At 36.0% G+C, this 24,168-nt stretch overlaps 1 protein-coding gene across 1 annotated transcript; it reads left to right on the top strand.

The window, feature by feature from the left end:
* Window positions 1-2,811: 2,811 nt before the first annotated feature.
* LOC140143658 (uncharacterized) lies at window positions 2,812-7,660 on the top strand. Its single transcript, XM_072165475.1, has 2 exons — window positions 2,812-3,066; window positions 4,374-7,660. Exons 1-2 carry the CDS (start codon window positions 3,031-3,033, stop codon window positions 5,595-5,597), a joined length of 1,260 nt encoding a protein of 419 aa, XP_072021576.1. The 5' UTR covers window positions 2,812-3,030; the 3' UTR covers window positions 5,598-7,660.
* Window positions 7,661-24,168: the final 16,508 nt, after the last annotated feature.

Raw genomic sequence — 24,168 nt, forward strand, 5'->3', positions numbered from 1 at the left:
TTTGGGCATTGCAACACAAACAGAAACAAAAAGCAAAAGCAACTTTGTAGCATTTCCGTGTCTTTGCATTGTCTGAAATGAATAGACAGAATGTACTTTTTGTACTTCGTAGTTAGTTGCATCACGCTTCAGAAAGTGATAATGGTATGCATAAGAGAAAAATGATTTTGAAATTAGTTTTTCTTTGAACGGAACACACTTTGTATGTATTTAGTACTGTATTCCATTGTTGTTGCCTAGTTGTGATTACTTTCACATCTTTGCAGTTACATCAGCATTTGAATACAAAGGTCATAATACATTGTATGCCGTTTTACGTATACAAGTACAGAGGTATGTCATTTTATTTGACAATTCCAAAAAATACTTCAACTCGCTGATAGGGTTAAATTATAACTGTTTTAGTTGCTTTTGCAAGTAAAGGTTCGCCAGTATAGTATTGTACAACATCCAAAGGTGATTTAACAAACATTACCCAAAAAAAATAAAAAACAAACAAACTAACTGAAATATGCCTTTTGACTATTACAATTCCACTGTGGTAAAGGGCAATGTTTAAGCATGAAGGGCTTATATGGACTGAACATGGACAGATTAACCAAATCATAGGCAATCAAAACTTTTCCCCCCTTTCCTTGCACCGTTTTCCACACTCGACTTAGCGTGCACTCGACTTATTTTAAATGGCATATCTATTGCAAAATCAAGTATAACTTCATTCGAAGAGAAGAATTATTACATTACAAGTTGCAATTTTTTATTCGTATTTCTCCTGAAAAAAGCAGACTGCTGACGTACATTATATGAACAGTAGTCTCCTCCGAAGCCAGTTTGGTTACGCGTAACCAAACATGCTGTGTAGGAGACTATAATTATGTTCTCGAGCATTACATACACATGAGCACTCAGAGAACTCTTTTGATATTCATTGATGTATGTAAAGCGCGACCTTCAACACGATAAATTGGGAAGGCACAACAAAAAGTTAGTTCCCGGGCCATGGAAATTTGTTATTTACATCATAAATACAATATTGATATGTCATGCTCTACTTCTGATCGTACATTGAAATTGATCTAAAATATTTTTTTTGTTCAACGAGTGAACATTTTCCCCTTTTGAACCCATATCTCACAGTTTATCCTTAGATACATTGTGTCTTGAATAGCTATTGTAGTCCTTCAACCCCGTGGTTAGGAGGCTAGGAAATAATTCCTAATGTCTCTTACCCAGGTTTGTATCCCTTTATCTAATCCTGCCCCACATGACAAGGACTTTTTAGCCCATCTAATCTGGCATTGAGATAGTGGCAGCTAGGACTATTTTTTTGCCTTTTTTCTAAGCATGTTTACTATTGGAATGAGCCATCACATGATTGGATTGAGCCATCACATGGTAAGGTCAATGCTATTACTTACTTAGTGATAAGGCCAAGCATATAGGAAAAATACACTGGATATTTTGATACAGCCGATTTACTCAATTACTGCCACCTGACGAAATTTAGTTCCTGTTAATATCTACCCAGTAATGTTTGTTTATCTTATTTGGAACCCTAATAATTATTGGGCAAAGGTTTATATATTTACATGGTATAATTAAATAGGCCTATGATTTGAAAGCTTGTGTTTCAATGAGTGTCATGCTGGAGAGTTATAGAAGCCAGAGTCAGGATGTAGGTATCATTATGCCTGAAATCAGTAATTTATTGTAAGATTAGTGCAGAGTAGGTTAGATATGAAAATGGAAAGTTAGAACAAATTACTATTCACCTGGTTCGTGAACTGTGTCTGTTTAAAAGACTCTTCTGATTTATTTTTAGTCCAAGTATTTCTCATCAAGTTGATATACATATTATTGTAATATCACAGTTTACTAATATATAATAAAGCGGCCTGATTTTATCCATATGTGTAAAAAACATTAAATTTGTAATACTTGATACTTGACTGTACTTTTTAGGTCAAATCTGTCTCGTTCGAAGGAACTCACGGATTACAGTTGGTTTTTGCGGAATATCAATTTTAAACGACTTATTTTCTCACAAAAGGGGTCATTTTCATTGTCCTCATAATATTAGCTTGCCAATGATACGATGATATTTAATTGATCGTGTCAGAAATTGGTTACATGCTATCTGCAGGACTAAAACAAAATTAGCTTTTATATTTTTAGGAAACACTGGTCGCCGAGCTGCTTTCTGATCTGGTGACTTTACCAGAATTATAATGACAAACAGAAACCGAACTTATTTTGTCTGCTTTACATTCTGAGTGTGAATTACACAAGTAGTGGGATCTTAATGAGATATTGTGAACAATTGTATTATAGCCATTATGACAATAACCTAAGCGTTGTATCATCCAATCTGATTTCGCATGTAATATTGAAACTTTTCCGTGCACTAGCTACATATATCTTTGCATTTATATGTACGTGTTTCATTCCAAAATATTTCGGGTTTCCCCGTTTCATTTCGAGTATCGGAACCAAATTTAAAACCAAAATGAAATTGAATGTATATAGATATATATCTATATCCCTTGATCTAATCATACCGATTACATGTAGTATCGGCATAATCGGATCGAATATCAAGGTATATGATGGATACAAGATAACATATCGGAATGAGCAGTTTCAGTTGCATTACGAAATCTAAAGTTATGATAAGTACGGGGATATGATAAGTATACCTTAAATACATCGTGGATTCACAATTACCTAGCAAGCGCTTGACTTAAGGTACGATGATTGTGATATAGTTACTTGAATTTAGATTCTATTAATTAATAGTGATAACAAGTGTACAACACAGAACAGAGAGATAGTTATGTGACATCTCTAAATTCCTGGAACAGATATCAGCATCTACGTGCTATGTGCAGAATAGCTTTTAAGTCATATTCCAACACCATAACACACAGTTGTCTCAACCTGGATCAATTGAATTTGGTGCTGTGACTTGATAAATCTTAGATAATCTGCCAGAAGATCACACAGCTCTATGAAACACACCGACAGACCATAATGGGTGACATGGAAATAATAGCAAAACATATTGAGGTGAGTTTTTAAAAACTTGTTATTTTCCATATACCATTACCGTTGTTTGTTTGTTTGTTTTTATTCCCTGTACTTTGGACTGGTCGGGCGGGAAAGACACACGACAAAGATGTACTCCACGAAAAAACTGTGAAAAGCATGAATACTATTACCATGACATGAGCTATGATGCATTTTGGAGATGTTACCGCGAATTGTACTCACAGCTCAAACTAATTCGTTTACCGATTTCACGATTTATTACACGAGTGCTTACACTGTGCAAAGCAAAATGGAAATTTGTGTACTTATTTTGTCTTAATTTGTTCAAACCATATCCTGAAACATAGTACGAGGGTTATAAACATGTTCAAAATAAATACTTGTTGATTCTTGGTCATTTGATTAAAAGAATACCTTACTTTTACACATTTCCCAGTCAACCCACGTCCCTAGTACTAGGGGATCTGCCTCCAAGCCAGGAAGACCTTTCTTTAAAAGCGTACAATTTCATCACAAATAATGTTATTCTCATAAGATAATATTCTTATTAAACCTTGCATTCTTAGCAATTTGAATTTAAAAAATTGCCAACAAATTTAGGGAACATTTTTAGAAAATTCACAAAAATTACAAACAGTCGGAAAATAATCATTTTGACACAGCCTGTATCATGATGAGGAAGAGTTATTGAAATTCTTTTGGGTATAATTGTTTCCATTTAGAAAGCCTCTTGTCTCTTCTTTAAATAAGATAACGTGTCATATAGATTCGGTAATCAACAATCCTAAGCTGCCTGAACATCACAAAACTTTACCATACTACTGGATGTCGCAGTGATGCAGCGTCTTAAGGGGCACAGTAGTTCGTGATTACCGCCCAAATCGATGCAAACATTTTGAAAAATTCCATTGAATTAAAAAGGCCAATCCTCAATCTCAATCAAATGACTCAAGCTACGTTTCTGACATCTAATACCTCAAGGAGCAGGGCAACAAAATACAAGGTCATTTAACATGTTTACAGCCGAGCAATGCTTGTCGAATGAAAAGATTTTTTGTTTGTCAAAACCAGTTGAAGAAACTTACATTTCTTGCTGACAGTTTCGTCAGTGCACCACTGACTTTCTCGAAGCTTGGTGTTGTTGTGATGATCCAACAGCTGATGACTGGCGGGAAGTTATATCACTTCCGGTAGCTAGGTTAGTCTTGCTACAAGTCTCCAACAGTGGATCAAACACGTGACTCAGATTGTAGACCCCCTCGTCTCTGTTCATAACTCCTCGCGTTATACAGGTTTAATGTCCGCTTGATTTCTTTGAATTACAGACTGACGACGAGACTGTTCCGCTTTTGACGCAATCATCTAGTAGCAAATCGCCACATCCAAGACGACGTCCCAACAATAGCACGCATTACACTCCACGTGATGGCCATCAAGACGAACCAGAGAACAGCACTGATGAAAATTACGAAAGTTACAATGCATCCCTGATGATCATATTCCTCCTAGGAAGCTGTGGTGCTGCTGTCGCTCTTCTCCCTATCATGGTATCGTGCACACATCACTCACAACGGTTTGTCTACCATATCTATAACATATCTTACGTGTTAAAGGGAGTCTATGTTGGTATGGCTACAGCGTTTTGTACATTTGGTTTGTTTAAGAGGAAACGTTGGATCCAAGAGGGACGCATTCGAGTTTCAAATCCTACCACTAGTCTTTCAGATAATGTAGATTTTTCTGACGAGAAACAGGACACCATCGAAGAAGTTAAGAAACGTTCACATTCTCATCGACAAAGTGTTTCGTATGCAGTCGTAGGTTTTGGCATTGGTAGTATTATGTACCTGCTTTGTCAATCAATCAGAACTCTTTATACTCATCTTACACCGGGAGACCCATTTCTAAGCAGTTTTTTTGGTATTTTTGCCACATTACTTGATGCAGCATACATAGTCTCCTTGGCTGTACAGATCGTGTTTTACACCAAGTTTAAAGGTGTCGCGGTACAAGGATGCGCTATGTTCCATATTTTCATAGCGTTGATGATCACAGGAGAACTCTGGGTTTGGTTTACTCTAACACTCTTCCCAATATATCGCTTTACTGAAGACTGCTCTAACAAATCGACAACTTTGGTCCCTTCAACAAACGGAAATGCCTCCACCAACGACGTTGTCCTTGTGTTGCTTGAAGACTTAGGAAGTCTTCTCAAGCCATTCTTTGGTGAGTTTCTCATAATCTGTTTAGGTATTCTATTCAACCTGTATGGCACAATGGATAAGAGCAATCACCCAAATTCCAAGCACTTCATCAGTGTTGACAATAATAGTTCCCTACTTGATGGAGACGTCAATGATCAGATTCCAGAGAAAGATGAAAAGCCTGATGTTAAGAAGATTCTCGTTAACAAACGTGCTATTAGTTTTGTCATAGCTGGATCCTTACTTATTTGTGTTACATACATCGCAATGTTCATCATATTAAGTGGTCACTTTAAAACGTGGGGGAATGCAAATGTATACATCTGGAATATAGCGTTCACCTAGTACTTCATATCCCTATGGCTCTATTCTTCATACCCACCTACAAGACCATGAAACTACTAAAAATACGCTTGACGATATCGTCGCTTACCTGTTCCGAATTGTTTCTGATTACCACAAATATCGCGAATTATATTTATTGGTTTTTGCGTTTCTTCACTCCCCTTGCTCTTTTGACATCATTCGAGACGTCGTCACAGCCATCTGAAACAGAAGAACTTGCTTTTCTGTTACTTTTTGCTCTTGCAGTTGTTGTGTACAGTTTGCTTGAGGTCTATTATCTAATTGCACGGAGTCGTCTTCAGAGATGTGGAATGACAATGTCCAACTTTGAACGCTATGGTTTAGTCTATAACGGGGCACTGAATGTGGCCTCGTGGGCTCAATCTAGTTTGAGTAATGATTGGGCTGCGAATTCACCGGATTCACTTCTGCCGGCGATGTCTCAAGTATTTGGAGACATGACTACACAGCTGATAGTTTTAGTCATGTATCCCATGATGGAATTTTATCGCTTCCACGCTGCAATTCTTGCCTTTGAAATTGCTAAAAATATATAATTAATGATAAACATTCTGAGAGAATAAGTTTACTCATCTCAGGTTCGCAGATGACACCCTACTTCTTAGTCATAAACCTCACTCGATGATCCGAGAATTGATTGAAGAAAGGAGAAACACAGAACTTATATGAACATGAACATCAAGACCCCTAAAGTCATGGTGAATAACAAAGTGCAAGATTACATCTCGTGGAACCATCACAGAACACAAACAGCAGTGATTTACGATGCGCTACATACATGATTTACTAAGAAGCTTCAGCACACTTTACTGGCCCCAAACAACCATAAAAACTAGAGACTTGCCGCTAAGAAGCGCATATGCTATACATACTACAATCAACCATCGCAGCCAGGGTCAGCTCCCCAAGCTCTCGTACTAGTAATCGAGACAATAAGCAGAACTTTAGTTTATTTCATAGGGGACTTTCAAGCTATCTCAATTATTCTAACGCTTTACCGCTCTACCTTGAATGGGGAAATATCTGAAATCCTCGATCAGTATTATAAGACTTTGCTTTACCAAGTAATTCAACTATGTGTATTATATCGCTTATACTTTAATAGTTTATACATTGTGCTACATGATACTCCTGCAACGCCTGCATCACCTTCGACGTACTCATGACTAAGTTTGCTTAACTGTGTCAGAAATTGTTTACATGCTATCACATAATAAAAACGGAATAAACCGCCTAAATGGTGAATCTTAGCTAGAATGCTAAAATGAACCTGCAATTATCAACATGAAGTAACAATAGCCAACTTTCAACATTTCGTTATTTTGGTATGTATCAAAGAATGCGTGTCAACGTGTTTGACATCGTGGTTTCTATATATGGTGCAATGCTGATGGAATTTCGACAGTGCCATTTTTTGGCATTGCAATGTAAATTCAAAAGCCATCATAGAGCATACAATATTCACTAATATCATTATACTATTTTTTGTAAATAGCTCCCAATTTCGAAATGCAGGCAACCGTCTGTCTTCCGGATCTTTAAGTTCAACTTCCCCGATCAGTTATGCCGCCTTCAGTGTAAATGCAATCAGGCATGTAGCCAGGGCATGCCAAAGGCCCAAAAAGTCCCCTTTTTTACCCAAAAAGTCCCATTTGCGAGCGTGGCGAGCGATAAAATAGAGGTTTTTATGCCTTTTTTGTCCAAAAATGACCAAATCCCCCCCCCCGCTGTCCTTGAATATTATAGAGGCAATATTATCCAATTACTACACTAGAATTTCAGTGACTCAAGACAAGCGGTACGTTATTTATGATAAGAAAAGAGAATTTACCTTATTTCTTAACATTTCTTAACATATATAATGAACCACTTGCCTTGAATCACTGAAATTTCAGTGAAGTCATTGGATTCCGTGCCCCTATAATAATACATAATTTGTGTTACCAGTGTGATTTTGAGAAAAATGTTTCCTTGAATAGCCCCCCAGCAAACACAAAAATGTTCTTAAAACGTCTATTCAAAACGTCTTAATAACATTTAAATGTTGGGTTATATAAACTTTAAGGTGATCATACGTTTTTAAAACGTTGTTGAAAAATATTTTGGGCAAACATTTTGCAAAATATTTTGTCAACATTGCATCAAGTATTCACAAATGTTTTTTGAATATTAATAAATATTTCGAAGTACTTATATTTATGAATGTATATCTCTGCTGAGTAGTGACTTTTGGTAACATTTTTTCACTATCGCACATCCATACACGAGTTTCATTCCAAGACATTCCGATTTTCCCGGTTTCATTTTTAGTAGGGGGTGAACATAATGAATACTTACTGATTTGCCTTTTTGCCTTTAAGGTAAATATAACTTTCGCCTCGTATACTATTCCTATAAAGTACCTGAGTATGAATTAATGTAAAAGAGTGATAATCACTCATAAAAGAGTGAAAATAACTCCTAACTCTTTCAGGGTATGATTATATTAAGGGACATTACTCGAAAAAGAGTAATGTCCCTTATATCATACCCTGAAGTGGTTTGACTCTTTTAAGAGTGTTTTTCACTTTTTTGGAGTGATTTTCACTCTTCTCACTCTTTTGGAGAGAGGTTTTTTTTTACTATTTTACATTAAGGTGGTACTACACCCCTTGATAAATTTGTGATTATTTTGCATTTTTCTCAAAAATAATAACATACTGGTAAAAAAAAGTTATGTATATTTTAGAGGCAAGAAATCCAACTACTACACTAGAATTTCAGTGACTCAAGACAAGCGGTACGTTATTTATGATAAGAAAAGAGAATTTACCTTACTTCTTAACATATATAATGAACCACTTACCTTGAATCACTGAAATTTCAGTGAAGTCATTGGATTCCGTGCCCCTATAATAATACATAATTTGTGTTACCAGTGTGTAGTTAGTTTTTGAGAAAAATGCAAAATTAGTCACAAAATTTATCAGGGGGTGTAGTACCACCTTAAGGGATATCTCTGATCTCGGGTTTCAAAAACAGTGTAACATGCCTATATATGGGCAATTCCATGGTAACTCGTGCTACACTTTATCGCGTCCTTTGACAAACTTTATGCTCCAACCTTTAAACTCATTTGAGTGGAATCTTTATTTTTTGTATTTTAATACCCAACATTCAAGGCTAGATCCTCATAGTATTGCTAAATGCAGATATCAACTTTTATACGTATGGGACAGCTGTGAAAAACGGTAACTCGTGCTACGAGCCGTGACGTGCCAAAAAAATCACTCACTTTAATTTGGATGGTGTCCTAAAACAAAAAACACTATAAAGCCTAATTGATTATGATAAGTAACTACTATGTTAAGCTTGATCTTGATATACATAAAAAAGATTTGTCCTTCATAGTTTTACTCTGGCTTGCAAAAAACATGGTAACTCGTGCTACGGTAACTCGTAAGATGAAAAAAACATGAAAAACATCATAGAATATGTAAATTTCAATATTCCTTGAGCAATTTAAAACAAAAAACATGAAATAAAACCTTAATAAAGATGTGCAAATGAGATCCCAAATATAGGTCTTTTTTCACTTAAAAAGTAACAAATTTGGCCAAAAACAGGTTTTTCAAAGAAAATTCATGATAAACATGCAATAATGTAACTGCAAGTCGACTTAATTTAAAGAGTATGATAATCTCTTTCATTTGATACCAAATTTGCCATTGCAGCACTTGTAGTTTTGAATTTCTGAGCATTTTTCATGTTTTGGGTCATGTCCACTTTTGCTTGGAATTGCCCATATGTAGTATTTACACATAACTCCATGCAAATGACAACAAAGACTGTCTTTAAAAAAGACAACGCCATGAATGATACTCATGTTTCGTAATTTTGCATTGACAAGTACTAAGAATGCTGGTAATTTTGTGTGTGTTGCACAACTAACCGGGTGGGAAATATTGGTATTTATTGGTAAATACCACCAATGACATACTACTCAAGAATGTTCATGTTGAAAGCTAAATTGAAAAATGTGTGCTAGATCTACATTTAATTCATACTTGTAAAAAAAAGGCTTAATCACAACCTCCGAGTCTCGCAACAATCCAACAATCTATATTCAGACAACCTTTGAATATTTGCTGCTCAATGGTGATCATATCAACCAAGTTTCATGACAATCCAACTGTCTATTAGTATTATCAGTACTTGTTAACCTGGATGGTTTTGACGCTTACTTGTAATTACATGAACCACGTTTTATGACAATCCGACAATCAATGCTCAGTTGACATCAAATGCGCTTGGCACAACGTTGAACAATCTAACAATAATTATATACTTTGTCGACTTCAAATGACCTTAAACAATATTGGCGTAGAATTAAACTATATTATTCAACTTCCTGTCAACTCTCTCATTCATAACTCTTAAACTTTTGTCTTTTTGCCTATTCTGTCTTACCATTTAATACCAATATTTAGCACACAACAGTTTTTTTAATTAAATAGCCAAAACTGAAATAATATGGCTCCTGCAATCCCTTAAAAGCATGGCATCTTATTTAAAATATATTTATTCGCAATGTATACTTTACTGATAGTTACAAGCACATTATAATAAAAAAAAAGACTGATTACTCAATCCAATCTTTATTTTCTGAATGTATTGATTATATTGCTAGGACTACTAACTGTCCAGTTGCTCTACCAAAAGAGAATACTTTCCTTGATTAAACCCATTTTTTTCAAAAGTCACTCTCCAGCAATGAAGATATTACAAGTGGACTTTTATACATACTGGATTTCAATCAATGTGTTACCATGGTTACAAGACTCAAATCATGGACTTGGGTTGATTCTTTCATACATGCTATTTATCACATGCTCAATAGACACAGAGGATGAATTTGAGTTGTTCTTTCATATATATGACAGGCCTATGTATAGCAACACTTTCCCATGCTTAACTCAATTTGGCCATAATATGGACTTGGGTGGCTTTTGTATTCATATATTCAATTGCTCATTGCCACGTGACAAGCAAAGACAGAAAACGTACCATATTTTGGAATTTTATCTGCTTTAAACATTAATGTGTATTATAATAGAGCTACCATTATTAATATTGTTGAATTCTCAAACGCATACAGACAATTAATACGAGGGGCATGTGATACATACACAATACATGAATTGATTTTGATTTCGGCCACGTGCTCTGCCCAGGACATCACGTCGGTTGCGAGGTATGGAGCCCAGTCAACCTACCATTTTTCTTGTAAGACGGTCTGAATATTTGAAATTTATAGGAAAAGTTCACGTAGGCCCCCAAAGTTTCTTTCAGATATTAAAAGATTAGATTTCCCTAAAGACAAAACAGTAATCTTTAGTCGGGACCTAATTTTTTTACATAAAATTTTCACCATCAAATCAGTGTTTATTTTGACTAAATTCAGAAAATATTTTGGGGTATATAAAATTGAAATAAAATTCTCTGCCTCCTAAACCACATAACTTTTAGCACGATTGGGTATCACGAATTAATCACGTTATATGATGAACCGTTAATATTCATATTCTTTTATACATAGGATGCTTCAGTTTTAGCACAAAAAATATTTCATTGAAAACCCTCCCACTCAGCGATTTCAAAAAGGTAAACACGCTTCCCTAGAATGTGCAATAAATTAGCATTAAAAATTTTCTTGTTTTAGCAGCATTCTAGAAACACTTGGCGTATGGCGATCACTGCTGTACTAAGGGTTTCCCATACGAAAACTCCCCATGATCGGGATGGTGGCGAAGGTTATACTATAATGCAGTATATCTAGGGACTGCCCCTGACGAAATCATGACCAAATTTGTGGTTATATCGCGGGCCTCGATCATGAATTGAGTCACCGGTAAACAATAGGTATTGTTTGCCTTTGTTTGCTTTGTTTGCCGTTCCATGCTGCAGAAAAGGTCTCTGATTGAGGAAATAAATAATTGTTTTTACACTGTTTCCGCGTTGCGTGATGGTGACTGAAATCTAAATATATGCAGTGGTATATTCCGGTTTTCCCTGTTTCATGAATTTCGAGTACTAAGTATCAAAATCAAATCAAAAACATGAAATACAACTTGAACACCGAATTCTTTCATTTCGGATGTAGTTAAATCCACTTTTTTTTTTAAACTTGAAAGAAATTCACTTTGTGTTGGAAATATGATTTTGAATTTCCAAATCATTATCTAAAACAAATTTGTTTTTAAATGGACTGTAAATAGTTCACTTTATTTTTATTTGAGCCTTATCTGGTAGTTGATATTTTTTGGTGGCAAACTAGGCTCGAAGTTTAAAAACGTGATTTAAGAAATGTATTCCTTTGACAATGGTAGTGATGATGATGATTATGGTGATGATGGTGATGATAATGATGATGATGATGGTGATAATGTTAATGATGACGACGAATCACTGTCAATTTTTTTTTTTTTTTAAATGTCATTACCATCGGAAAGGAAATTGTAAAAAAAACGCAAAGTAAAATTAATCCGCCAGAAGATCACACAGCTTTATGATACACAATTAACGGCATAATAGTACCGTATACGGATACATAATGGGTGACATGGAACGAATGGAAAGGCATATTGAGGCGAGTTTTAAATAACTAGTATTCTCCATGGTACCATTAAGTATGACATGAGCTATCTGTACAGGGTGGTCCAAATAAACATTTACCCAATATAGAAGGTTAATTTCTCAAAGTTAAAAAGTCTCTTTCAAATTGAAAAATAATGTAAATTAAAAAGTGTCGCCAGTTTTAAGTCAAGTGGTCAAAATTAAGTTTGCCACAAACCAATATACCAATTATATTGGTTTTATACTTCGGCGTTTAGTAATAAGACGCTGGTTAGAAGACATAATCTTTTGAGACGAAAATTGCACTTTTCTTACTGATTTGATCTTAAATGAAATTAATTTTGGATATAAATGGTTCTCATAATTTCTTTCCGAATGCGCGCGAAATTTTAATTTCAACCAAAACAGCTGTACCAAAACAAATTTGACGTTTGAAAGAACAAAATTACTAAATTTGGGTGATTTGGGGTGAAAATTGGTATACTGATGGGTTGCGAAAACAGCAAAAAGTAGGTATAGAGAAAGTCAACATCCAGAGGTCTGCGTGGCACATGTCCGATAGTCCTATACAAGTTTTTTTTTCGACGAACTACCCCGTCAACTAAAATTCCTTGGACAACTTCGTATTCCAGAAATACGTGTATTATTATGTTCCACTACCTGGATATAATTAAGAATTCTATTTTTGGAAATATGTAATAAAATATAAATTACTAAAAAAAACACCTTATCATAAGAACCATTTATATACAAATCTTATCTTACTGTCAAGTTTCTACCGTTAACATTGGTATACAAATTTAGAGAGATTAATTATCTTTTAATGCCACCAATCGCGTCATGATCACGTAATGATATTGAAGGTTATGATCAAACAATTTGTAGTATGTGAAGGTGGTGACCGTTTTGGACGCCATCTTGGATTTAGTGTGTCATATGTAATAAGCAACCAATATAATGAGGTGTACTTAGTTTGTACGCATGGTGCAATGAAAGTGTATAATTTAGCCACATGGCCCTTCGATTAAATGTCCGCTTGTTTCTTTGCATTGCAAACTGCTGACAAGACTGCTCCGCTTCTGACGCACTCATCTAGTAGAGAATCACCAACTCCAAGAGAGCGTCACAACAATGTCATTGGCATACACACTACTCTCCTCGTCATGATCACCACAATGAACCTGAGATTGATAGAGGTGAGAGTCACGAAAGTTACAACGCCTCACTGATGATCATATTCCTCCTGGGAAGCTGTGGTGCTGCTGTCGCTCTTCTCCCTATCATGGTATCGTGCACACATCACTCACAACGGTTTGTCAACCATATCTATAACTTATCGTACGTGTTTAAAGCAATATTATAACATTATCATACAAAATAGATTAGCATTTCTTTGACATAAAATGTTAGTTTTTACTGTCAGATATATCCCCTTTTATTTTTGAGCCGAACAACTACGTCAAAGCAAAGAAAATTGGAATTTACTACCAGCGCGTATGTCTCCAATACGTACCACTCCTTTGGTCATGTTATGGTACGACCCTTTGTTGTGTAGATCACCGTCCCCGCACTGTGTGCTATGAACATCGTGTATGCGTTCGACTAATAATTCCATCGTAATAATAAGACGCCGGTTCCGGCGCTTTATTCAAAATATCGGATTTTGACAAAACTACAGCACCTAGAGTCTTGATTTTTGCAGGGTATATTGGTTTAATAAAGTACAATATAATTGTGTAAACATTTTTTTTTAAATCAGTGAGGGCGTCCTCAACAGCAAATGTTATAATATGGCTTTAAGGGAATCTATGTATGTATGGTTACCGCGTTTTGTACATATGGCTTGTTTAAAAGGCAATGTTGGATCCAAGAGGGACGCATTCGTGTTTCTTCAAACCCAGCACCTACGAGTGTTGCAGATGATATGGATGATGCTGATGTTTCTCTGTGGTCAGCCACTGACGATGACAATTCGATTGCAGAGTTACAAGACACCATCCAAGAACTTTATATGCGTCCACGTTCTCATCAGGCAGGTGTTTCCTATGCAGTCGTGGGTTTTGGCATTGGCGGGATTGTGTACCTGATTTGTCAACCTATCAGTACTCTTTATGCTCATCTTAAACAAGGAGACCCATTTCTAAACAGTTTTTTTTGGCATTTATTCCACATTACTTGATGCATTGTACGTAGCCTCCTTTTTGGTTCAGATTGTGTTTTACGCCAAGTTTAAAGGTGTTGCGTTACAAGGTTGTTCTATGTTCCATTGTTTCATCGCGTTGATGATTACTGGAGAACTCTGGGCTTGGTTTACTCAACACTCTTTCCAATCTATCACTTTACTGAAGACTGTTCTAACAAATCGCCAACTTTGAGCTCTTCATCAAACTCAACAAACAAAAACATAGTCCTTGTATTGCTTGAAGACTTAGAAAGTCTTCTCAAGCCATTCCTTGGAGAGTTTCTCATCATCAGTTTAGGTATTCTATTCAATCTTTGGGGCACGATGGATAAGAGCAAAAGCCCAAATTCGAGGTGCAGCAATAGCGTGGATCAACTTGATGGAGACGTTAATGATCAGAGCCTAGAAACAGTTGAACAGTCTAATGTTACGAAGAAACGTGTTATTACTTTTGTCATAGCTGGATCGGGAGAGCTGTAGGGGGAGATGAGCTTTTGTCATAGCTCATCTCGCCCTACAAATTTTATGGCCAATTATTTCAAATTTATATTTTTGATATTTAACAGTCCTCAGAGGATTCTTTCCGTTACATACATCGTCATGTTAAACATATCAAGCAGTTACTTTAAAGCATGTGAGAATACAAATATATACATCTGGAATAGCATTCACGTAGTGCTTCATATCCCTTTGGTTCTTTTCCTCATACCCACCGATAAGACCATGAAACGACTTAAAACGATATTGCCGCTTACCATTTCCGAATTGTTTCTATTTACCACAAACATTGTCAATTTAAACATTTATTGGTTTTTGCGTTTCATCGCCTCTCTTGCTCTTTTGACATCTTCTGACACGTCATCCCAGCCATTAGAAACAGGAGAATTTGCTTTTCTGTTATTGTTTGCACTTGTAGTCGTTGTTTACAGTTTGCTTGAGGTCTATTATCTCATCGCAAGGAGTTGTCTTCGGAGATATGGAATGGAAATGGCCAACTTTGAACGCTACGGGTTAGCGTATAAACGAGGCACTGAATGGGGCGTCTTGGGCATTGGCAAGTTTGGGTAATGAGTGGGCTTCTACTTCTAATTTACTTCAGCCGGCGATGTCTCAAGTATTTGGAGACGTGACTACGCAGCTGCTTGTTTTAGTCATGTATCCCATGCTGGAATTTTATTACTTCCACGCTGCAATTCTTTCCTTTGAAATTGCAAAAAATATATAATTAATCATAAACATTCAAACCCTTTATTAAATACTCAGATTAAGGTGAAAGATTAAAGATTGGTTTGTATGCTAAGTTTAATATTTTTGTCATATTTGGTTCACGGTCCCCGCGCTCGCTCCGATTTTGTTAACTGTTATTTAGAAACAAAGCCTTCACACAAAGCCCCCCCCCCCCGGATCTAGTGACGCCTATGAGTGCAAGCACAATAGAAGTATATTACGTTTAGCATTTTGCTTATTTTAATCTGCGTGATTAATAAGGGTTTATTTCTTGAGAAATCAAAATGAACTCTAATAGCCTCTTATTAATTATGCAGATTTAGCAAAAAAACCATTATTTGCCGCCGTCTGCTTCCGGATCTTTAAATTCAAGCACTTTCGCGCGAAATTTTAATATACCGCCTTCAATGTAAATGCAATTTAATGTATCATTCATAATCACGATACATTGCCGAATATACAAATATAAACCTTTCACTGCTAACAAATAAGGGCTTAGCTATACAATACCTACTCACACCATGACACAGTCCCGAGCTGCTTCGAAGGGTATAGCGCCCTCAATTATATATTTTCTTGTATTTAGACAAATAATCCCCCTATAGTCACATCATAATTTCGTTTACATTTTGGTTCTTAGACAAATGTCTTCAACGAAGCGCCACCTATCCGGTAGTTGGACAAATAATCCCCCTACCGCCACGTCATAATGTCTTTTTGGATTCTGGTATTTGGACAAATAATCGAAAACGTTTCCCACAGAGAGGGCATGTTGGTTGAAAACAGCCAGACGATGTTGGTCGGCGTAGACGCAGTTGAAAACTCAATGTCTTCAACGAAGCGCCACCTATTTGGTAGTTGGACAAATAACCCCCCTACAGTCACATCTTAATGTCTTCTTGGATACACAGAGAGGGCGATTTGAAAACAGCCAGAAGGTGTAGAAGGTGTTCGTCGGCGTAGACGCAGTTAAAAACTCATTATTCGAGTACGTCCAAGGTTCCGTTGCATGAGCCATGTCCAAATAGGACATGGACGCACTTGCATAGGTCTTGGTTTTATGTTAGCGCAGTCGGCGTATAGTTCAAAATTCTAAACGGCGATTTGAAAACATCCTACTTCTCAACAGGACATGGACTCACTTGGTTTTTATCACGGCGCAGTCGGCGTGGACGTAATTGAAAATTCGCAGTGTTCCTATATTAAACGCAATGCACGACTAAACAAAATGTACATGTATGAGGGAATGCCTCGTTCTAACAAGAAAGCCCAACTGCGCGTTGGGACGAGAGACCTTTTTGTTATAGCATGTAGGTTTTGTTTATATCTCGGCGTTCTCGGCGCGGACGTAGTTGAAAACAAAGGCATGAGGGAATGCCGCGTTCTAACAAGAAAGCCCGACTGCGCGTTGGGACAAGAGACCTTTTTGTTAATAGCATATTTAGAATAAATCGTATCAAATTGTTTGTTTAGTTATAACAATCCATAAAAGATTCTCAATCAGTCTAATTTATTTTTATCTATTATGCTGTTTGCTTGTCAGAAAATGTGCACAAAGTGCAAAGCATCGCAACAAGACAAACGCTTAAGACAAAGGCCATATTTTAAGGATATATAATGGATTTTTCAAGACTTGATTCCAGAGGGGTGGAAGTTAATAATAGAAACAGCCATGCAGAAAAGAATTAACTCACGCGTAATTAGTATTAATCCACAATTAATCAAAACTGCAATTCAGTATATTTGCCAACCAAAAGCTATTTGATCCTCAAATTGTTTTCAAAATGATATCAATTTTATTTATTTATTTTTGTTATATATAACAAACCATAAAAGAGTCTCAATCTGTCAAATTTAGTTTGGTCAAAAATGTGATGTTTTTTTCTCTTGTATGTATGTTTTGTTTTCCTTTTCTAAAACATCTTGTTTTGAAATTGGAAAACAAATGATAATGATGTGGATACAAGCCTCGAAATAAGCAGGCACCCAGGAGCCATTTACCCAATGGTCATAACATTTTGGCTCATGGTCCAGGAAAAAGTAAGGATTTTTTTATCACTTTGGAATGTTTTCATTAGTTATATTTCTTATTATTTTGTGAGGAAATAAGTAAGGATTTTTCTCACATTCGAAATTTGATTATATATGGCACGATTTAGGGTGGAAATTTTGGCACCTTTTTTTGGACATCATAATAATTCATCACTTTTTTTCATCACTTTGAAAACAAAATTACAAAATGTAATCAAACAATATCAGGGCATGGAATAATAATATTAAATTTCTCAATTCATGGGCTAAAAGCAACATTATAAAGAAATGAAATATAAAAAAAGCAAATACAAAATCTTTTTCATACAAAATAATGTGAAACATAACAAATGAAAGTGATGAAAAAAATCCTCACTTTTGTCATCACAAAATGAGAGAAAACATTAACAATCAAAAAATATAGAAGAAATAATAAATCCTCACCTTTTTCACCAGAACGTAATAAGAAACATAATAAATGAAAAATTTGCAAAGTGATGACAAAACTCACACTTTTTCCCTCACAAAATATTAAAAGACATAAGAAATTCAAAATGTCTCACTTTTTTCCTCACAAAATAAAAATAAGAAACATAACAAATGAAACAATTACAAATCATAAAAACATTCCTCACTTTTTCCCCATAAAATCTTCCAAATTTGATCAAATCTATTCAATTTAAATCTAAAAAAATCCAATTGAAGAGGATAAACACCTAATAACCCCAATAATTTAACCACATTTCTTATCTTGCCTCATGCAGTGATTTTCATACATTCACACATATTTTACGTCAAGTTAATTTATTAATATTATATTAATGACAATCGTTGTCTTGTTCTCTTTCGTATCACTTTTACCAGGAAAAAGTGATCCTAGTAATAAAACACTATTCGCAAAATCTCTCAAGACGTTATATTTACTGTTAGAATGTTCAATATTGCTGACAAAAGAAAAGGCATTTACGAATGGCGTGTTTTGTAATCATCGCTCTATTCGTGCAAAATAACGGAGCGGTGAAATTGCGCTAAGCCATAGTTGTACATGAGGCCCTTCACAATTGATTCTTTGTTTCCTGTTTAATGGTTGAAAACAAGGGATGAGGTGATTTTTGTTTATTAATTATCAATTATCTATTATTTTCTTTATTTTAAAACAAGTGATCGCAACCTACATCAACCCGTTTCGTTTAATCGTTGTTTTGTTGTATTTCGAATCATTCTTTTGCATAACACTTTTCGCAAAGACGTTATACTTAGGCCTGCTTTTTGAATGTGCAATTATTTGCTTTTCAGAGAAAAGAGAAAGGCATTTACGAATGACGTATTTTGTAATTATCGCTCCATTATTTTCCACGAATTGTTTTCCACAATAAACGCCACGCCATGTGCATTAATCAATACCTGGAACACCACCATTAAAATTATATTAATTCAATGTCAGTGTACCTCCATACTTTGATGTTGTATATACTCTAACATATACCCTTAAAAATTATTAAATCCAATGAACAAATTACGTTCCCATATTATTAACTTTTAGGTAATCAAATATAGGTCTATACACCAATATCAGGTGAACTTTTGGAGTTATCCATGTTAAAACAGTTAGCATAAGGCTACGTCCACGCCTAAACGCAAAACCTGCCATTTTTTAACTACGTCTGCGCCGACTGCGCCGACATAAAACCAAGGCGTCCATGCCCCATTTATAAAATCAGCCATCTTAATTACGTCCACGCTCAAAACCCAAACATGCCAATTTTCAACTACGTCTGCGCCGATTACGCCGACGTAAAACCAGGACCTATACTTTGTCCACATGTACCAACAACAAATTCAAACACTATCAAACAACATCTTGTAGGCCTACTCCTTCAACGCCAACGGAGACAAATCCCCCCGCAATATTGCGTCCACGCCCAATTTATAAAATCACCACTTTTAACTACGTCCACGCCCAAACGCAAAACCTGTCATTTTCAACTGCGGCTGCGCTCACCCGCCGAACACTGGGTCTATGTCCCATTTATGAAATCACCAATTTTAACACGTCCAAGCCCAAAGCCCAAACCTGTTAATATTCAACTACGTCTGCGCCGACTACGCCGACATAAAAACTAGACATAGAATTTGTCCAAAAAATGCATGTACCAACAACTAATTCAAATACTATTATACACAATACCACATCTTGTACTCCTTCAACGGTAACGGGGACAAATCCCCCCCGCAATACTGCATCTGCGCCCTATTAATAAAATCAACACTTTCAACAACGTCCACACCCAAAGAATAAACCTTTCAATTTTCAACTACGTCTGCGCCGACTGCGCCTTGTTAAAATCCGACACTTATACTCCCGAGTAGTACATCTAGCAAAAACAAACACCATAACACACAAGCAAACACATTTCCTTTGTTTCAACGACAACTTCAACAATGCGTCTACGCTGCATTGATTAAACCGCCAATTTAAACTGCGTCAACGACATGTTGAAAATTTTGTGACGGCAAAATAAGTAGTTGTGATTCCGTTCAGATTTCGCTGGAGACCGCAACCCTCATTTCTTTGACGTTTCCATACCGTGCGAAGCCATCTTTAGTCGTTTTGAGGTCGTCACAATTTCGTTGTTAGTCGCTGTCAACGACCATTGACGAAAAACCAACGGCAAGTGACGTCACATCTCGAACCATGACGACACATTGTGGCAAGTAACGAAATTGTAACGATCTTGGTGCGACAGTGACTTGCGAATTTTGTCCGGAGAGAGACGGATATTGTTTGCGAGTATCGTTTGCGAGGACCTGCGGCATTGAAACGGTGGTCTGCGATGGGTTACGATTTTTAAACGATGGTCCACGATTTTAAACTTTGTGTGCGATTTTTGACATTTTTTGACGTCCGTTCGATTTGAATATATTAATATTTTTGATTAATATTGATATTGATATTGATATTGATGTTAATATTTTTGATTATTATTGATATTGATATTTTATTATTATTATTATTAATATTGATGTTAAGGCATGAGGTATGGGCGAACTTGAAGTACAGGTATCTGGAGAGGGGAAGCAACGAGTTACCCCAAATCACAGCGACAGGTAGTGGGCCGCCGAGTGCGAATATGTATCGATTTTGGAATGTTCGTGTTTGTTTTAAATTTTAGGGCGTTTTTCCCAAATTTGATATTTTTAGTGATATTTCGAAAAAGTGACATGCCAAAGACAACTCTTTGGGCACATAATTTGTTATTGCTATTGCACATCTTTTCCACATACCTACGTTACCATTCACTTTAGTGATTTACGAATATTATATATTTTGTGACTGCAATTTGGCGTTTTCAATGCAATTTAAGCTTATCATGAAAAATATCTGCTCACGCTCCTTTTATAATTTTTACCTCATCGTCGGCTTTTGCAGGCAACAGAATGCAGATTGGCTCACGATAGATGTTGTATTCCTCTATGTGGGTCACTAGTCTTCGGCGCCGTATCAAATCTCATAAAAAGGCCACGACTGGCGAGTATGTATTTATGTTTCCCGCACGAAAGCATGCGTTTACTTCTATACTCTACTTCTTTGGAAACGTTGACCTTTGACCATTCTTTGTATAATGCCCTGCTATGACTTTGATATGTACACTAACTGCGTTCTGCATTATGTACGGTATTTACTTCTCTTTAGGCCTATGCCTATTTATTTATTTGTTTATTTACTGACTAGTTTGGTAGATTAGTAAGTAATTAATAATATTCCATGATTCATCGGTTTATTATTGATTGTTGATAACTTGAAAACTTGATTGATTGAACGATTGATAGCCATTTCACCTATATTCCTAGTTTATATCCCCTTTTAATTTTTTAATTGCATTCTACATTAGATAAATAGGGCTGTAAGTATTGATTTATTCTATTCAGCAATATCAAGGATTACTATCAAACTTCTCGCAGCTATTAGTTTCTTGGCTCAGTGGTATGCACTGAGTTTTACAACCAGGAGGTCCCGGTTCGATTCCCAGCTCTCCTGGTTTTTTTCAAGGCTGAAAAAAGCTATTTCTGAAAAGCAAACTTATTTGTCGCGCGATCTGAGCTGGTCCTTTTCTGATGGCTGTGACTCTTTACAGGCACACCCCCTCTGGATCCAAACCGGGTTCACGCTCATTACACCTCCCTTAAAGGGGCATTTCGTGATCCACAGCCTCATCCCCCCACTTTTCTCAAAAAAAGTTGAGATTTTTATATCACTGGAAACCTCTGGCTACATAATATTTATGTACAAAATATTTCTTGCAGATTACTTCGTTTTGCAAAGATATCGTGAAATTTGAATTTCGTTCCGGTGCACCAGAACGAAATTACAACGCATTGTCTATGGAGCAGTGTAATACACATAATCATGCATAACTCGCAAACGCAAAATCGGAATCAACTGAAATTTTGGGAATAAGCTTTTTTCGTGCATATGTACTGAAAAATGTCATAAAAAGAGGATGCTAGGATCACGAAATCCTCCTTTAATATTTTTGATTATTATTGATATTGATGATAATATTTTTGATCATTATTGATATACTGATGTTAATATTTTTGATTATTATTGATATTAATTTTAATATTTTGATTATTATTGACATTTATATTATTTGTTTTATTATTATTGATATGTGCAATATTTTTTTTTTTTTTTTGATATTGATATTAATATCTTTGATTAAAATAATTGACATTGATATTAATAGTTTGGATTATTATTGATATTGATTTTAATATTTTTGATTATAGTTGATATTGATGTTAATATTTTTGATTATTATTGATATTGATGTTAATATTTTTGATTATTATTGATATAGATATTAATAGTTTAGATAAAACATAAACATAAACAATGCGATTTATAAAGCGCCTTTTACAAAAGCAGGCAAAGCGCTAAAGAGAGAAAGACAAGAAAGGAAAAAGAGCTAATGAGTGGGAAAGAGGTGGGTTTTAAGGAGATTCTTGAACGTGGTAATATTTTCTTGACCTCGGACAGTGGTGGGCAACTCGTTCCAAAGGCGCGGCGCCACTGTTGAAAAGGCGCGATCGCCAGCTTGTTTCTTGGAACGAGGCACTTCAAATGTGACAGCAGCGTCAGATCGAAGCGCATAAGATGTTTTGTGGGTCCGAGGTTGAAAATAAGAAGAGATGTAATCAGGTGATTGAGTGTGAAATGCTTTGAATGTCTGGAGAAGACTCTTGAACTGTATTCTTTGGGCAACAGGCAACCAGTGGAGAGATTGGAGAAGAGGAGAGACATGACTGCGACTCGGTTGCCTGAAGATAAGACGGGCAGACTTATTTTGGAGGACTTGAAGACGGTTTAGGTGTTGTTTATCTATACCATTGAAGAGTAAGTTACAATAGTCCAGTTTGGATAAAATGAGAGTGCGGACAATGTTATGACAAGTGTCGGTATCTAAGTATTTACGGATACGATTTAGATTTCGCAGCTGCCAGTTAATGGTACGAGACAAATTGGTAGTGTGATCAGCCATAGTCATTGAGTAATCAAAAATAACACCCAGGTTACGGATGCTAGGGGAAGATGGAATTTCCTGATTACCAAGATGAAGGGTGAGATATTGCAGGGTCTTATAGTGGTGAGCAGATGAAGCAATAAAAAACTCAGTCTTAGATTGATTGAGTTTCAATCTATTTCTAAGCATCCAAGCCTGCAGATCATTAACACACTGGCTCAACTTAAATAATGCGCAAGCAGCATCACCGTGACAATTCGGATCAAAGATCGTATAAATCTGAACGTCATCAGCATAAATGTGGTAGAGTAGGTGATGGCTCTCAATGATTTGACCGACTTTGCGGGTGTAGTACGTAAAAGCCTGGGGGCCGATGACTGAGCCCTGGGGGACTCCATAAATGAACTCGCCGCCCATTGACTTCGTCCAGACGTCCACCTGGCCCTGTCCACCCTGTCCACTCGCTTGCTATGCTCCTGTCATTAGATTCCTTTATTCTTGAATTTGATGGCGTATTTCTTGTTGATCCTATTTCTCAAGCAACGCTACAATTGTGTCTTGATTTAAGGGGGTACTACACCCATTGCATATTTTTTTTTTTGCATTTTTTTGCATTTTGTGAAGAAATGAGAAAAAAGTTGGGCAAAGTGGTATGCAAAATGAAGGGGCAAATCTTCTCGTTCAATTGGTGGCATCGGTATCAATGAAGCGTACATGCTTCTAATGGTATAAACCAAAAGGTGGTACATCACTGATGTTTTAAATTTACTTCATTTTGGAAAGCTTACTATCAACGGATTTCGTTAAAATTTTGGATATGTGTTGCTAACACATTAGGGAAATAAAGTTGATATGTAAAATGGGAATAAGTGGTTCCTGATCTCTTTTATGACTTCATGAACTTGGTGCTCCACAACTATCAAAAAACGAACCGGTTAAAATGCTTCTATTTTCAATGTTGAGCTAT

Source organism: Amphiura filiformis, unplaced genomic scaffold, assembly GCF_039555335.1.
Source record: "Amphiura filiformis unplaced genomic scaffold, Afil_fr2py scaffold_25, whole genome shotgun sequence".
NCBI classification, from domain to species: domain Eukaryota; kingdom Metazoa; phylum Echinodermata; class Ophiuroidea; order Amphilepidida; family Amphiuridae; genus Amphiura; species Amphiura filiformis.

Excerpts from the sequence above, each read along its gene's own strand:
- LOC140143658 (XM_072165475.1), top strand. The coding sequence starts at position 3,031 with ATGGGTGACATGGAAATAATAGCAAAACATATTGAG. Across the intron at positions 3,067-4,373 it reads TAATAGCAAAACATATTGAG|ACTGACGACGAGACTGTTCC; the intron begins GTGAGTTTTTAA and ends TTTGAATTACAG.